Here is a 16,026-nt window from a genome sequence, read left to right on the forward strand (position 1 = left end):
GCTCTCTCACCCTCTCTCTCTCTCCCCACCAGCCTTGCCTATCTTCATGGACTCACTGAGGATGCTTCTTGTAGACAGAGCCATCCACGCCAACCGTGGACCGCAGCCGGTCCACCCCCTTGTTCTCCTTGATGCGTCGCAGCACAGCTGCCAGGGTGGCCCCGCACAGGTTGGCCGACCGGGTGGAGACGATCTGGCAGATGCGGTGGGTGGCCACACAATCTTCATGAGATGGCTCCAGGCCCAGCTTGGTGAGGATCTCGTGGGCTTTCTGCAGTCCTTCTTTCTCCCTGCACATCAAAGAACAAAAAAGGATTCATGCCTGGAAATCCAACTTTTGCCATCTGAAGTGTCCTGGTTTGCTCAGTCACTGGATAGCCCTGTGCTGGGTCCTCTTTTCCCCCAGCACAGATGTCAGGAGATGGACTGGGACCCCAGGAAACCGTCTGGATCCTACTTACTTCTCAATAGCAGAGACATATCTGGTCTCAAAGTGGCCAGTAGTGAGCAGATCTGGTGTGAGCCTTCCTCCAAACAAGAGCCCTTCCTTGGCCATCTTCACCAGGATGAGTCTGACCAGCTCTCCCATGTACATCCCACTGATCATCTTCTCAAACCTGCCAACAGGGAAGCACAAGATGCATTTGTTTGGCTGCGTGTGCCGTGAGGTGGCCACAGGTTGACCCTAAAAACACTTGGCAGCTTTCCAGGCCCAAATGCAATCTGGGTAATCTCTTTCCAGAGTAGTTTATCCCATCACTGAGAAAATAAAGCTATGTTGACATAACCATCGTTCTGCAAGAAGAACTTATGGCTACATGGAGGGGGTCTGTCAGTTTGCAGAGACCCCCCCAAATCCCACCCATGCTGCCAGAAGCCATTTGGGGAATGGGAGATCTGTAGGACTTGGATGTGGACATTAGGTGGTGGTGTTTGCCTTGGCTGGCAGATAACTTCATTGGCGGGAGAAAGAAACAGAAATCAACACATTCAAGTGAAAGGCTCACGAGGGAAGCAAGTATTGAGTGGTTCAGTTGGGTGTACCAACCCAAACTTGTGATACAGTCCCTATTTGCATTGGTGGAGCTGGCACGGCAGAGGACGTGGTGACCTAGTTAACTAGGACGACCTCTTCGGTCCCACTAACGCCAGTGCAATGGGAGGACGGACAATGCAAAGCAAACCCCGAGACTGAGCCAAAGCCAAGAATCTGCTTACAATTGTTTGCCAGGGTTGAGCGAGCCCATGTCTATCTCGCGGTCGAACTCTGTCCGGATGTCGTTGAGCACGCCGTCGTCACCGAAGGCCCCCCACTCCATGTTGATGCACATCCGACCTTCGTCCCCTTCTACCAGGTCAATGTGCCTCATCTCCTCCATGTAACAGGCATTGGTACCGGTACCTGAACCAAGCAGGGTGACACGGTGAGAGAGGATGCTGCCTTTCCCTTATTCCCCATAATTACCAACAGCCAAATGCACCATAGAAAGCAAAGATGGAAGAAAGCGAACATTGGGCAATGCTGGTTTTCTAACATCGCTATACCCTTTCTTTTTCCCCCAAAAGACCCTGAAACCTGCAAGAAATGTGATCTCCTTCTGGAGTTCATGCAGAGGTGGACCCCAATTCTCCCCCCCTTGCTGCAGCTCACCAACAATGAGGCCAACTTCACAGTTATGATCATCGTAGCCACAGGTCATCATGGTCCCAACGGTGTCGTTTACCACAGCCACGATGTCAATGTCAAAGTCCTGAGATGGTGGAGAGGAGAGAGATTGAGTCAGCGTGGCCAAACCAGACCAAAACATCTCTGCTGTCACGGTGGAGCCTTGAGTATCCTGTCCCACCCCCCCAGGAGGTGACAGACCTGCCCAACCTCTTACCCCTCTCTTCTTGATGGACTTGCGCAGCATCGACACCACGTCTTTCCCCTCCACGCTGCTGCATTTGAATCCCTTCGTCCACGTAACGAGGATGCTCTGTGGAGAAACAGCAAGAAGGAATGCTCGGAGGACAGACCCACCAAGCCACATGTCTCAAGGGCTCCCTGGTGCAAGGCAAGGGCTGGACGGACACACAGGTTAGTCCTTCCCTATTATCAGCTTGTGAGCTGTGGTATCAGCAATAATTTCCGCGTCTCTGCGCAGATAAAGTTTATGGCCGCAAAATAGCACACGAGTTGCTCGTTGCTCCTGCCGGCAGGAGGGAACGTGATTCCAGTGACTGGATTTTATGGAGCCCTGGAGCAAAACCTGTTCCCAAGCCTATGGAGAGCTCCTTGACCCATCCCTGCGGGATGGGGGTCTCACCATCCCCTGTGGCTAGAGGCATCAGGTGTGTCCCCACCCAGCAGAGCTATTGCAGTCACCTGGCCGGAGGCTGAGCTGAGCCTTGGGGGAAGGGAAAGGACTCAGTTGCATCCAAAATCTCCAGCCCTAGAGCCCCAGATGCCTTAGTGAGGCAAACACCTGCCCTGCCTGACAGATGGGGAAACTGAGGCACAGAGAGAAGCAAAGCAGTCGAGGTCACCAGGGAGAGATGCTTCCTCTCTCAGCTTCCTTTTTTTCTTTTTTTTTTTTTTTTTCTTTTTTTTTTTTTTTTTACAGCCCCTGCTTCTACCACGAGGAAAGCATTAATCTTCTTCCTCATTACTTTTGCTGAATCGCTCAGGCATAGGAGCATGACTTGCCCGATCCCTGGTACAAAATGCCGCTGCGTTCCCCACCCAGGGAGGACGTGCTGGATCGCCAGCACGCCATGGAGCCGCCCTCCTTTCCGATCCTGCCTGGGAAGCCGGGTGAGATAAGGGCAAGGAAAGCACCAGCCCCCCCCCCCCCCCCAAGAGCAAGAGCCAGGCAGAGGCCGTGGGTGGCAGGCGAGGGGCCACGTGCCTCAGCTGGGCTCTGCTTGCCGAGATGTTTAGTCTCCCAGCAAGGTCACCGGCTCCCGGCGGAGAGCCGGTGCAGCTGAGCGGAGCTGACAGCCATCGATTCCCGGCTGCCCGGAGTACGGCGAGCAGCCGGGGCAGGTGACACCCCCTCCCTCTCCCTGTGCTGGCTGCGTGATGGGGAATGTGATGCTCGGCACGTCTGGGCTGCCTTTGGCTGCAGGCGGCTGGAGCTGCTCTCGCCCGCCACAGCCGCTCTCCTTGAGCTCTGTCTGCAGAGGGGAAAAAGCTGCATTCCGCGGAGGCATCCATGCACAGCGGAGCTACCGGCACATTAAACATCACCTCCCGGACCCCTGCAAGCTCCGGAATGCATCTTTTGCTCCCATCAGCACCAAGACCTCACACGCTACCCAAACCCAACGAGCCTAATTAAAAGCACAAGCTAAATTGGTGTGGGACAACTATTGCTCCCAGCGAGAGCTCGCCCCCATCCCACTGCATCCCAGGCTCAGCCACGACCCTTGGCAAGGAGGCAAGACCTTCACTCACCTCATCCAGCTTGGTCTGGTGACACGGGAAGGAGAAGGTGAACCCAAGGGGGAGTTTCTTGTCTTTGATTTTCAGCTTCTCCATGAAGTTGGCCAAGCATTCAGCAATGTGGTCAAAGAGCTGAAATAAAGGCAAAGAGTGAGCCCTTGCCCTGCTGTCCCGACTAAGACGATGCACTGGAACAGTGCTGGCATCCCTGCCTGCTTGAGGGACCAGTGGTCTGTCACCCACATGACACCTCCGTGGTCCCCACCCATCATGGTTACTTGGTGTCAGGAATTAATAGCTCCGGGCAAAGGAAGGCAAGGATCTACCCGGATCCTGACGGGCAAGGCAGCAATAGGGTGCTGCTCCAACCCCATTACACAGCTCGGGGTTTTGGGGTGACACCAGCCCTCCCTTCAGGCAGGAGAACTGCCCCAAAATGGGTGGTTCCCCCCATGGCAGGGGAAGCCCTGGAGTTGGGGGGCTGCCCAGGAGAGCAGGGATGGAGGGGGAGAGGGGTTGAACCCACCTGCACCCCGCTGCCTCGCATGAGTTCCTCAGGGATGGCGTAGATCTGATTCTCCATTTCAACCTTCTGCAGGCCGTTGTCGGACACCTTCACTCTCAGCACGCGGAAATTGGTGCCACCGAGGTCCAGGGCCAAGAAGTCCCCATCCTCTGCGGGAACCCAGACAAGAACAACCATTTAACTCGGTGGGTCCCTTTCAGCAGTATCAGTGCCCGCGCCAGACAGCCCCAGAGCAGGCGAGGAAGTAACCGGCCACCTCACAAATAGGAGGGTAAGGTATGACTTTTTAAAATTATTTTTTCATTATTTTATTTATTATTATATTTGGTAGTTTTTTGTATTTTATCAGAGCTGTGGCTGTATTTCCTGCCTTTCCTCTGCACCCCTGGCACCCCCATAGCTGACGGGAGTTCAAAGCAACATCTTTGAGACGTATCCTGATGCCCTGGGTAGGGCATGCAGAGGCAGTGGCTGAGCTAGGAGCACGTCGGCTGGCAGGAGGACAGATCCCACCGGCTCCATCCAGACAAGCCCATGCCCAAACCGACAGCCCTCCCAGGGGAGGAGAGCTCCAGCCTCAGGCTCCATAAGGAAGAAGGCGGCAGAGACATTCCTGGCCCTATTGATGCAGGATGCTCATGAAAGCTCCTAAATCTCCAGCCCAAGCAGTTAAAACCCTGCTAGCCAGCTGTTGAAACACTAGAGTTTGGCTAAAAATTTGATACATGGAAAAAAAACCTCATGTTCAGGCTTGGCTGCCGCAGTCCAGGACAACCTTCCCCTGCCTTGCCCCAGGAATCCCATGCACTCCTGGCATGTGGCTTCTCGCTGAAGGCAAGATTGAAAGGTGTAAGCAGGAAACCAGGGAGGAAAAAAATCCAAAAGACCTTCAGGGCCTCATTGCTGCCTTCCCTGGGCAGACGTGGGAAGCAATTTCTCCATTGGTGTTGGCCAAGAGGAGACCCGGGTCCTGCTGCCTCCAAGACCTAAGGGCTGAGCCCAGCAGGTCTCACCTCCTATTTTGTTTTTATTGTACAAGGCACCAAGGCAGCTCGCTGAATTTTGGACCAACTGAGACCTGGGATGCGGGAAAAGCGCCAAGCTGGCTGTTTTAAATACCTAGCAGTGTGGGGAGAGGGATGGGGGAAAGCCCTCTATCAGCACTGTTTGATTTCTGAATGCATTAAATGTGCTGTGCTGGCTCCCCCGGGCAGATTACAGTGCCCGGGGGCCGCATTGTGCCCGCCGATGCTTTTACAAAGGGGCTACAGTTGAAACAAAAAGTGTGGTTTATTAGTATTCAAATGACACCAGGCCAGCCAGCATCTCCAGTGACTCCAGCTGAAAAGGCAGCTCGCTGTCCAAGCCTGCGGGGCGTCCATCTGTCCTGGCGTCTTTCCTGGGGCTGACCCTCCAAGGACTCGGGGCGAGGGAACCGGGGACGGCGACGGACTCTGAGGCTGGGCTGAGAGCAGCTTTATAAAGTCCCTCTGCAGCTGAAAAGGTCTATTAAAAGGAGTCCTCGCGCTCCGAGGAAATGAGATGAGGAATAAGAGGGGCTCAGAGGTCTTGAGCAGCATTCAACAGCCTTGCCGCTCGGGATGGAGAACGGGGGGAGCACTGGGGGGGGTCAATACCTCACCCCAGGGGTGATGCAGGGCAGGTCGGGTCCCGGCTCTCAGTGGTACCAGCCCATGCCAAGCCCCACTGCGCAGGCTGCGATGCCCTGGCTCCAGTCCCATCGATTAAGGTTATACCCCGAGATCAACCAGACAGCGGGACGAGGAGATGCCGAGGCAGTTACACCATTATTTTAACAAAAGCTGAAGTTCAGCCGAGTCCCTGCACGGGCTCTGGCCAACCCTCGCATCATCTCTGGAGCAACGCGCACACCCCCTGCAGGAGCCGTTAACCCAGAACCACGGAGCACTCCAAACCTGGACCCCATCAAAGCTTTGCAACTCATCCCTCCTCGAGTAACACCCTCGGCATAGCTCTGAGTGAGGCAGCGTAGCCAAGGGCAGTCCTGTTCAGCGCTTACGGGGTCGGAGAACAGCACGGGAGCTGGCGGAGCACCAAAAGTTGGGGCCGTCAGACCCTGAATATTCATTTCTCCTCCTTGCCTCACGCCCGCGTTGACCCTTTGCAGGGATGAGGTTTAAACCAGTTTGGCAGCTCGTTTTGCAGACGGTCTGCTAGCCACAGGGCATGCCTTGGCCCCCTCTCTTTACACGGGATGCTGAAAAATGCACCAGGAAAACCCTCAACGAAGCTCCTCGCTGTCCTGATGTCACCGGTAAGCCCACTGTGGGGATTTAGTCTCAGCCATGGATGGGCAGAGCTAGACGCGATGCCTGGCTGGGCACCGCTGGCACCAAGTTCTGCCCCAAACATGGGTCGAGCCATACTCCTGCTTCCCTTGCTGTCGACACAGATGCCATTCTGCTTGCTAGCGGAGAATGATAACTACTTCAGGAGGCTGATAAATATGCCAGGGCTAAGGATGCTTGAGCCAAGACGGTCACAGGTTGCTCAGCTCCTTGGAGATAACGTGGGGAACCCAGGAGGATCCCAAAAACAAAAAGGCCAAGGAGCCATGGATGGGGCTCTCCTCTTGTTCTGCCCAGCCCTCCGCATACCCAATATTTTGGCCAAACTGCCCCTGTGAGGCTCGTTGCCCACAGAGCTGTATCAAACCAGCTTTCCTTTGACCTGCCACCCGCCGACCCTCACCACGAAGCAGCAGCGGGACCCAACGTAACAACCAAAAATCCCCCTTACAAGCTGCTCAGCAGTCATGGGGAGAGGTACAAGTGGTTCGAGTGGTGACTGCTGAAGTCAAGGGGTGGATTTCCAGGCGGATCAGCTTTGCAGGTGGAAAAAGGCAGCAAAATCTCCCTTGGAAATTTCCCAGGCTGAAGCAAGACAGCCGCATGATGGGCTCCGCTGGCTGATACCACATCTGGGTCCTCCCTCTGATTAGGGCTCCCTCATTACGTGATAAGATAGAGGCTGCGATGCTGAGCTCACAAACGAAACAGCAAGGGTAAGCGTGGAGCTCTGATTCTAAGGGTCTGTTTGCTCTCAGCAAACCACCTAAAAGTGACTGTTTAGTGCCTTTAAAAATGCCTGCGCTCCCTGGAAAAAGCATGGGGCAAAGTGGGCAGAGGATCTCTGCCGTCCTTAGAAATGCAGCCGGGGCCAGGGGACCGGAGCATCGTATGCCAGAACATGCTCCAGCATCTCAGAGGTCGGTCAGTCCAGCCCTCCCATCTCAAACCTCAAGGCTTCCAACTTGACTGCAATCCCATTTTGCAGGAATCTTTGGTCAAATCAGCTTAATAAAAAAAATAAGAGGAAGAGAAAAAGCTGGAGCAGGTCCAGGCTCTGCCCCCCAGGGAGATGCAGGAGAAGGTGGAGGGGCAGACCCCGGCATTTCCCACAGCCAGCCGTGTCTGCGGACGCCCTTGCCAGCCCTACCCTGCCTCCTTTCAGCAAGTTGACAGGCTTTGAGCAGAAGAAAGAATATAAAAGCCCCGGTGCTCACGTCAGCATCTCCACCGCATTAACGCTGGAGAGCAGCAGAGGGGCTTATGATGTACTGGGCATGAAATACTGGGGTTGCAGCAACAAAAGATCTGGGTTTAACCTGGTGGTTTGTTTTGGACAGAATTGGGCCCAGCAAAGAGCAACTCACACTGACCACAGCAGGAGTCATCTGGCGGTGATTCCCCAACGTGATTCCTTGCTGGGGACTGCAGTAAATCGCCCCGCAAGGGGCTCTGGGCATGAAAACAGAATTTTCTTTAAAGCCTCTCAAGACCATGGGCCATGCGAGCTGGTTTTGTTGCAGAAGCAGCTGGTTATCGGCAGGAACTGTGCCCACCGGCCAAGGGAAGGGTGTTGCAAAGAACCATCCTTTGAATTTCCAGGAGTTTGACCACCAAAGTCCTGCAACATCCTCCTGAAAACTCCAGACCATGGATATCAGCTGCTGGGGCTTAACAGAGGATGCACCAGCAGATCCTTGTGTCAACATCAGCATGGAGGAGGAAACACAGTAACACTGGCAAAGCCTGGAAAAACCAGGAAAGGAGCAGGGAGGAAGGTGGTGTTTGCACTAAGCAATGACAGCCCTCGCTCAGAGTCCCTGGGGCTCCAAGGAAAAGTTTATTTGGGGTCTGTTTTCCCCCACCAGCCTGCGGTACGACGCACACTACCACACTGCAAGCACGGCACAGCGGGCTTTTTGGTTGGAGCTGGAGCCAAGCAAAGCAAGGAAAGTTGCTTTTAGGAGAGATCCCGCTTCAGAAGCAGAAACTCCCCCCCATCTTATCACGTTGCATCAGGAACGGCGAAGCCACCAAGAGCCAAACCCATGCGGCACTGAGGAGAGTGGAGTGGTCAGGAGCCTGGTCTGTGTTTCGACTTCATCTCACAGATGTGACCTTGTATTTCGATAAGCACCTCTCATCTGCCTGGATCCCGGGGAGCTGCCGGCTGCGCATTAAACGGGGCATAATCCGAAAGCAGAGACAACTCGTGCTATAGCAAGGAGGGGAAGGAAGGGCAGGGATGCTTTGCAGGAGGAAGGTGTGGAGCCCCTGAAGCCGGCGTGGCACCGGCATCAGGGGCAGAGCTGGCGTGGCCACAAGCAGGGCTGGAGCAGAGGAATAACCTGTCTTTCGGGTGGGAGGCAGCTGCTGACACCTGAAGTGGGTGGGAGCGGGAGTTTGTGCCCAGCTGAAGACAGACTTTGCCCAGAAGCTTCAAAAAAAAGCGGAAGGAGGAAGGGCACACCCCTGGATGTTGAGCTCTTCCCGAGGTGCTGTCACGCCGTCTCGTCACAAAGCCAATGTGCCAGGGGAGCTGGCACCGAGCCTCCACCTTGGGCTGGCCTCAGCTTGCCCCCACGTGCCACCTTCCAGGGCCCCCCCCCCACCTCCAAAACCCAACAGCAGAGACACCGATGCCGCTCACGGCCTGGATCCAGCTGGAGCCATACAGGGAATCCCAGCTCTTGGCTCCCCGGGGACTTGCTTGAAAACCTCCCGCTTTCGCGTTCCTGGGCAGCTGCAGCCGGGTGCCTGCCTCAGCATCCCATTCCCGTAACATCTTCCGTGCTGCCATGCCCCTTTCCCCGCTGTGGTGAGCTTGCTTTGGGTGAGAAATGCCAGCTGGGACACTGGAGAAGCTGCAAATTGGGAGGATATGGTGAAGGAAGCCAAGGCTCATTCTTTTAAGGGCAAGGAGAGGGATTGCACCTTCTCCCCAACATGGGTCAGGGTGCTGAGAGCTTTGCTGCTGCCTCTTGGGAGCTCTGACACACGCTCTGCCAGCACCCAGCACCTTTGGCTGCAATAGTTCCCGTGCCCAGGGGCGGAATTCTGGCTATCCCTATAATTAAAAATATTCTTAAACATTTAAATAGATTGAAATCTCGATCCTGGGGCAGGCAGCCAGGTCCAGCTTTTGGGTGTACGTGCACCGGGGGGGCCGAGCACACAGGATGCAGCAGGCAGGATGGCTCTGGGTGCAGGGATGCTTCACTGCTTAAAGGGGGCTTATAAGAAAGATGGGGAATGACTTTTTAGCAGGGCCTGTAGCAATAGGACAAGGAGTAATGGTTTTAAACTAAAAGAGGGCAGATTCAGACTAGATATAAGGAAGAAATTTTTGCAATGAGGGTGGTGAAGCACTGGCACAGGTTGCCCAGAGAGGTGGTAGATGCCCCATCCCTGGGAACATTCCAGGTCAGGTTGGACGGGGCTCTGAGCAACCTGATCTAGTTGAAGATGTCCCTGCTCATGGCAGGGGGGTTGGACTAGATGACCTTTAAAGGTCCCTTCCAACCCAAACTATTCTATGATGCCTGTGACTCCCCAGGGACTTGTCTCCTCAGACCTCACCGAGATGTTCCCAGCAAACACCCATCCAGAGCTGGCCGGTGACTCAGACCTTCAGCTCATCACCTTGGTCTTTGCCTCAAGACAGCGGACAGCCAGCAGCGATGGGGTTTTTTTGGCTGTTTGAGCACGGCTACCTCTCGGGTACGCCCTGTTTAACACCATCACTCAACCAGCAGGCTCACACCGGCTCGGCGTGCTTCTCAGGAGAGGAAACTCCAGTCTGCCCAGTCGCTGCCCGCCAAGGCCAGGTCGCTCGAGACTCCAGCCACAGCATCTGCTGGGACCCGCTCACCCCCCAGAAGCCAGGTATGAAAATACAGCGGTGGCAAAACAGTTGGGGATGGCAAGGGAAGGGCAGATGGGTCTTTCTGTCAGCTCCCTTCCTCTGTTTCCACTTTTCCTGCTGGCTATCAGCAGTCTCTGCTGCTGAGGTTTTGCAAGGACCTCTGTGAAGGTGCCGATGCTGGAGCAACCCCAACACTGAGCAACACCAGCCAACAGGACCGACTGGCCCAGGGACTTTCCTCTGGGGCTGCTGCCAGCCCAGATGCGGAGCCAAGGCCAGCTCCGGCTGCTCGGGGCTCCCTGTCCCTCCCTGCCCTTCAGCAGCCAGGACCGTTTCACCGGCTTCGAGCACCGGGAGACTCGGCAGGTCCTGGGTGGCATCTGCATCCCACTGTGTGCCGGCGGGCAAGGGGCAACGCTGCAGGGACCGCGACAAAGGTCCTTTCCAAAACACCAAGCTAGGAGAGGGAAGCACAAGGAAATTTCCCATATGGATGCTCAAGGAAGCAGTTTTTCGGGTTGAGAGGAGCAAACCAGAGCCTGAAACAGGGCTGCGGCCAGCTGGGAGTGTGCTGCAGGCAGGCTGGCTCCTGCCAGCGCGGGAAGCAGGCAGAAAGGCCGTATTGTGAGAAGCCGCGTCTGGAGAGCCCTCTTCTCCTCCCGTGGCCCTCGTGGCATTCAGACAGCAGCTGGCACCGGTGCCCACTTCAGCGCTAATGAAATCTGATGAGCCGGACCCGTGACTGTCTCCGTCCTGCCAGGAAGGGCAAGCGAGGGCTGGTTCCCACCCTCCCTCTCACCAGTGGGAACTGGGAGCCCCCCCAGTCCCAGCACAGAGCGGGGGGACGAGACCTGTCCCCATGCTACGCCTTGCTCGGCAGAAGCAGGGTGAAGTCCCAAGGACCAGGAGTGAAGGTGGCCATGGGTGCCATCCCTGCTTCGGCAGTGCCGTGAGGATGGGTGGCCGCAGCTCTCCCTCCTGGCATGTGTCGGCACCTACCGAGACCTCCCCACCGCGCTCTCCCTCTGCTCTGCCAGGAGGGAGCATCTCCCATCTCACGGTACCTGTCCCATCCGGGGTGGATCTCACGAAGGTGGGCAGCATCTTCACCGAGGCGGTGGGGTTGGTGTCCGCTCCCAGCCCTTTCTCCATCTCTTTCCCAAAACGCTGGGATACCTCCTGGAGGGTCTCTTCGGAGAGCCGCATGTGGTAGAGGTACTTGTCGATCTGAAAGGTGGAGATAAAGCCAAAAAAAGTCAGCTGGAGGGTTGGGGACATGGGCACAACCCCCGTGACACATTCAGGACAGTGTTCAGCCCCTCTCACGTCTGCTGGGGCTGATGCAAGAAGCAGGAGCAGGTCGTGACCCACCCCGAAGGGCAGGACACGGCTGTGCCAGCACATTGCCGACACGGCACCGCCAGCAGTGCCGCAACAGCTTATCTCCAGGCATGCCAGTAACGCCTGCCGCCGTTCTTGCACCTCTTCCTGAGCATCCAGGGCCGCTCTCCAAAGAGCTCACCAAATGCCGCCCCGCACCTCCTCGGCAGCATCCCCTTGCCCAGACGGGTGCCAACTTGGGAACACCGAACGCCGAGGAGCTCCCGATGCTCCGCAGCATCTTCTCCGCTCATTCACCTACGGGCACCCAAACAGGTTGCGACAGAAGACAGACCCAAACTCGACAACCTTCCCTGCCCAGGCTGTGAGTCAGGAGGTCGGTGCCGGAGGTTTTCCAGCTGTGGAGCCCTTCCTACGCCATGGCAGCAACGTGCCTCAACCTTGACCCCCCAGGGCCTCTTCCTACGTGAAGGATGCTCGGCAGGAATCCACTGCCCATTCATTTCTTTGCTGCTGAGATCACCCCTACAAAGGGTTACGGTGCTGAGAGCTACTCAACCCCCTTGAGCAAACAACGCTGTGTGACACAAGTGGGTGCAGTGGCCGGAAAGGGAAGAAATCCACCCCCCTCTGCTCCTGGCAATTGTTTATACCCTTACACTGAGGCTACGAAGATGGCCAGCTCCTATAAACAGCATCAAAGCGTCTCATCTTCCCTGGGAAAGGCATGGAAAAACTCCTCCCCGACCCATCCATTAGCACCATGCATGTCTCTGCAGCCTGGCCGGAGCAGGGAAGGGAAACGGAGAGGCGGACAGACTGCCAGCTCCCAAACTATGCCCTGTTTCAATTAACTTCACTTAAAATTAATTAAAGGGCAGCTGCAAGCCCTGCGAAGTCAAGAGGAAAACTCCACCCAGTTAGCTCACCTGTCTGTAGGCACGTAACATAAGGTCATCAGAAATCAAGCATGAATTTTTTTTTTTATAGGGCTACGCTATAGGAAATGGGCATTTTGCGGGCAAGTAATAGCCATCCGCCCCAGCGTGACCTTGCTCACAGATGCAGCCACTCGGACCCTGGGCTGAACAAAACAGCTCTGCTGTGGTTTTGGCTGCCTGCGTTTCAGGCTTGGGATGCTCCAGCGTATCCTCCCCCACTCCATCCCACCAGCTCTGCTGGAAATTTGGAAGCTGAGTCCCCAGTTGCTCTGCTTGCTGCAGCAAGGTTGGAGGATGGAGGGAAGCCCAGCTGAGCACGCTCCAGGAGAGATGCTTTATTCCCAGGGGAGTGGCATCCTTCCTGATGTGATGGGTAAAACCTCCTCCTGATTTCTCTCGGTGCTTTCAGCTCCTTCTCACTAATCTGGAGCGGAGAGCGAGCGCCTGCCAGCTGGGAGACCAGGGAGGCGTGAGGGAAAGGATAAGGATAAGGAAAACTCAAGGTTTCCCGGTGCCGGCTGTTTACCAGCCCCTCCTTATCCACCCCAGCAGCAGGAAGTCAAACACTCTCCTCCTTCCACTCCTATTTGCTTTCGCTTGCTGAAAATTGCCACCCGGGTACAGAGGCTCCGGTCCCTGGCACAGGGAAGGTGGCCGCTGCCTCAGCCCACCTCCACCTTCTCCTTCCTCTTCCAGCTTCAAGAGGGGCCCTGGGTCGGGAGCCCACCTCCACCCCAGCCCCAGGGTAGGAAATCTCCCGTTTATGGTTATCGGTCAACTGCTATCAACCCAGGACGGATGGCCCAACCCCATTTCTTAGCTGTAAGCCAGAGAGATAGTGTTATCTTGGCTCGCAGAGGCCTTTCGCAACCTCCTCGGGAGGCACCGACCTGCCCCTTGGCACAGGGAGGACCTCAACCAGACTCTGTGTCCTCTCCGGCAGCATCTGACCTGGAGTGTGGGTGATAATTAAGAGACAAACCCAGCTAAGAGTGGGTGCTCTGCCACCCAGCAGCCTCTCGCCTCCACGAGACCTTCTTTCACTGGGCTTCTTTGGCAGCCTACGGTGGTCAGGGGGTCCTGGTGAGACCATCGTGAGCGGGGATGGGGTCCCAGCGAGGTGTCCCCATCCCAGCAGTGGGGTACCGCAGCAGGAGGGCTCGGGGCAGAGCTTCACCCTTGCACAAACAAAAAAAATGTTTCTCTCCTGTCCGCCACCCTGACTTTGCTTGCGTTTCCTCCTAGACTGGCAAGATACCGCTAGGAGAAGATCTCATCCCAGAGAAGGTGGGTGCTTTGGAAGCTCAGATGCACAAGAAGCCATCGTTGTTTGGTCCTCGACCCCTACCCAAGGTACAGGCCAGCGAAAGTGCTGCACGCACGACCTGCCAGCCCCTAAAATCACATCACGGGGAAACGACGCGGAGGTTTCACCTCCTTTCTCCAGGACAGGCACCACTCAGCACGTTCCCCATGTCCTCCAGGCTCCACCGTACCAGGAATAATCAGCAGCTTGAGAAACAGTGACCTTCTTCTAATCTCCAAAGCCCTTTAAAACCTGGATCATCTTCTCCTACGGATGTAGACGTTGTCCCACTTGGCAGCTAAGGCAGGTCAGGACGTCCCACAGAACGGCTCCAGGGCAACAGCAGCTCAGCTCCTTCCCAAGCGAGACCACCTCGGTGTGGACCTGACCCCCACCAAGGGAGGGCCATGGCCACCATCATGCCCAAGGCTTCCCTGCCCCACGGCTCGGTTCGTTACTCCAATTACCCCCCCTGCACCCAAGCACATCTCAAATTGTAGCAAAGATCGGGTAAGACAGGGGAATTTAGTCTGCAGCGCCAAAGCATGAGTATCTTTGAAGACAAACAACCTTCTCAGTTGTTTAACCTTTTTTAAGATCCTTGCCAATTCCAAATAAATAAAGTCACTAGGTTAGGATCCGGAACGGGGCAATTTAATTTCTGGAAAACTTCCATCGTAAATAATAGTGTTTCCCTGAGGAAGTCTAAATAAACTGAATGGAGGAGGAACAGATTTAAGCTGGGAAGTGCTGGGCATGCTCACAGCTGAGGACAGTTGCAGGACATTTTGTTAAAGAACCAGCTCATTAGAGCTGCTGCAGGTGAAATGCATTTGATGCAATTTTTTGGAAGTAAAACCGAGCAAATCCCTGTCTCCTAGCTCAGGGCTGTCTCCAAAGGCTCAGCTAATTTCTACGCCAAGCATCCGCCACCAGGTGCTGGGGAAGCGCCCAGCGTCACCCTTCCCAGCTGGAAGGCCACCATTGGGCAAGGTCCATCCGCCCCAAGGCTGAAGAAATCTCACATTGCCCAATTTTTGCCGCCAGCTGGAAGTCGAGTGAGCTGTGCCACGCTGAGCCAAGCTTAAAATACCCCAAAAGCCAGGTTTGCCTTTGCAATGATGGTAGTAACTCACGGCACCACTACCAGCACCACAGCTGGATGATGATGTTCTTTTGCCTGAAGATGCCTCTTAATCCTGCCATCAGGGCTGGACCCTAAGGGCTCAGTGCTGCAAATATATTAGCCTGCGAATAACTTCATTCCAATTCAATGCCACTATCCACGGAGAAAAAAATTAATTCCTCAGCTTATATGTTTGCAAGATGGTCCTGTCAACGCAGCGACTTGCAAGAGTGGAAAAACCCTCCCCGACAGATCTATCCCGCGACGCTGTCCCCCCTCAGCGGGGGGATGCACGGGCGGTGGTTCTGCTCAAGAGGTCCGAAGCAGGGAGGATGAAGGATGCTTTTTCCCTCGCAGTGGTAGTGGGGACCCTGTTCCCCATGGCTCAGTGGGGTCGTGGGGCAGGATGGCTGGCAGTGACGGCAATTACAGCGTGACAGAGGCTTCCGGCAAAGCGCAACCGTTTCCTGCCCAGCAAATGGCGGCGGGGAAGGGGAAGGGGAAGGGGAAGGTCTCGGGGCGGTTTATTCTCGTGCAATAAGGTTTCGGCCACATCTTCCCCATTAACGATCCCAAGGTTCTGGGAAGGAGAAGCTGCTCCTTTTTAGTTTTAGTTTTGCTCCAGATCTTTCTCGAAAGCCACATGTCTGGCGAGAAGCGGACTGGGATCGAATGTTTCCAGACGCCCAGTATCTCCTCGCTGTAGTTTTCAGCTGGTTGTGCATCATTTCAGCAGCGTTTAGGGGAAAAAGCAGAACACTGGAAGAGGTTAGCTGGTTTCTAGGCTGAACTCTTTTCCTTTTTGGCAACAGAAAGTAAAATATTTGCTGTGTATGAGAACAACAGAGAGATGTTCAAGTTTGGGGAAAGGCTTGAGCACTCCTAACCTACAAGTGTGCACAGTCAATCCTCTCTCCAGGGTAATCTCTGCCTGAAATTATTTTTTCTTCAAATTACTTCCCTCCCTCTCCCAGTTTTTAACTTAAAACATGCTGCTTTTTTAAAAATCACTGAAGTTTTTCAGATATACCAATTCTCTCCTTGCTTCTTTCAGAGAGAGATGCTGTGCGAGCACCCAGCAGTTACCCAGGCAAGCTGGCAGCCGTGCTCCCATCCCACCGGCTCTGCAGCGGGACGTGACAGATTCGGGGAAACCGAGGCAGA

The 16,026-nt window shown here is 55.2% G+C and overlaps 1 protein-coding gene and 1 long non-coding RNA gene across 4 annotated transcripts in view; one reads left to right on the forward strand and one right to left on the reverse strand.

Moving 5' to 3' along the window:
- Window positions 1-16,026, reverse strand: part of HK2 (hexokinase 2) — a 33,412-nt gene that overhangs the window by 7,128 nt on the left and 10,258 nt on the right. For 2 of the 3 annotated variants that reach the window (XM_030034736.2, XM_030034735.2), the window contains exons 2-9: window positions 11,213-11,375; window positions 3,954-4,102; window positions 3,440-3,559; window positions 1,884-1,979; window positions 1,652-1,751; window positions 1,219-1,402; window positions 462-617; window positions 57-290 (exon numbers count right to left, since the gene is read on the reverse strand). In XM_030034736.2, the coding sequence (XP_029890596.1) occupies window positions 57-290; window positions 462-617; window positions 1,219-1,402; window positions 1,652-1,751; window positions 1,884-1,979; window positions 3,440-3,559; window positions 3,954-4,102; window positions 11,213-11,375 (1,202 nt within the window). The remainder of the gene's footprint in view (window positions 1-56; window positions 291-461; window positions 618-1,218; window positions 1,403-1,651; window positions 1,752-1,883; window positions 1,980-3,439; window positions 3,560-3,953; window positions 4,103-11,212; window positions 11,376-16,026) is intronic. The other variant, XM_030034737.2, reaches the window with a different exon arrangement.
- On the forward strand, window positions 4,099-13,948 carry LOC121233743. The gene is made up of 3 exons (XR_005933821.1): window positions 4,099-4,229; window positions 9,840-10,168; window positions 13,676-13,948. It is a non-coding gene; the product is annotated as an uncharacterized LOC121233743 (long non-coding RNA).

This window comes from Aquila chrysaetos, chromosome 13 (genome assembly GCF_900496995.4).
Source record: "Aquila chrysaetos chrysaetos chromosome 13, bAquChr1.4, whole genome shotgun sequence".
NCBI classification, from domain to species: Eukaryota; Metazoa; Chordata; class Aves; order Accipitriformes; family Accipitridae; genus Aquila; species Aquila chrysaetos.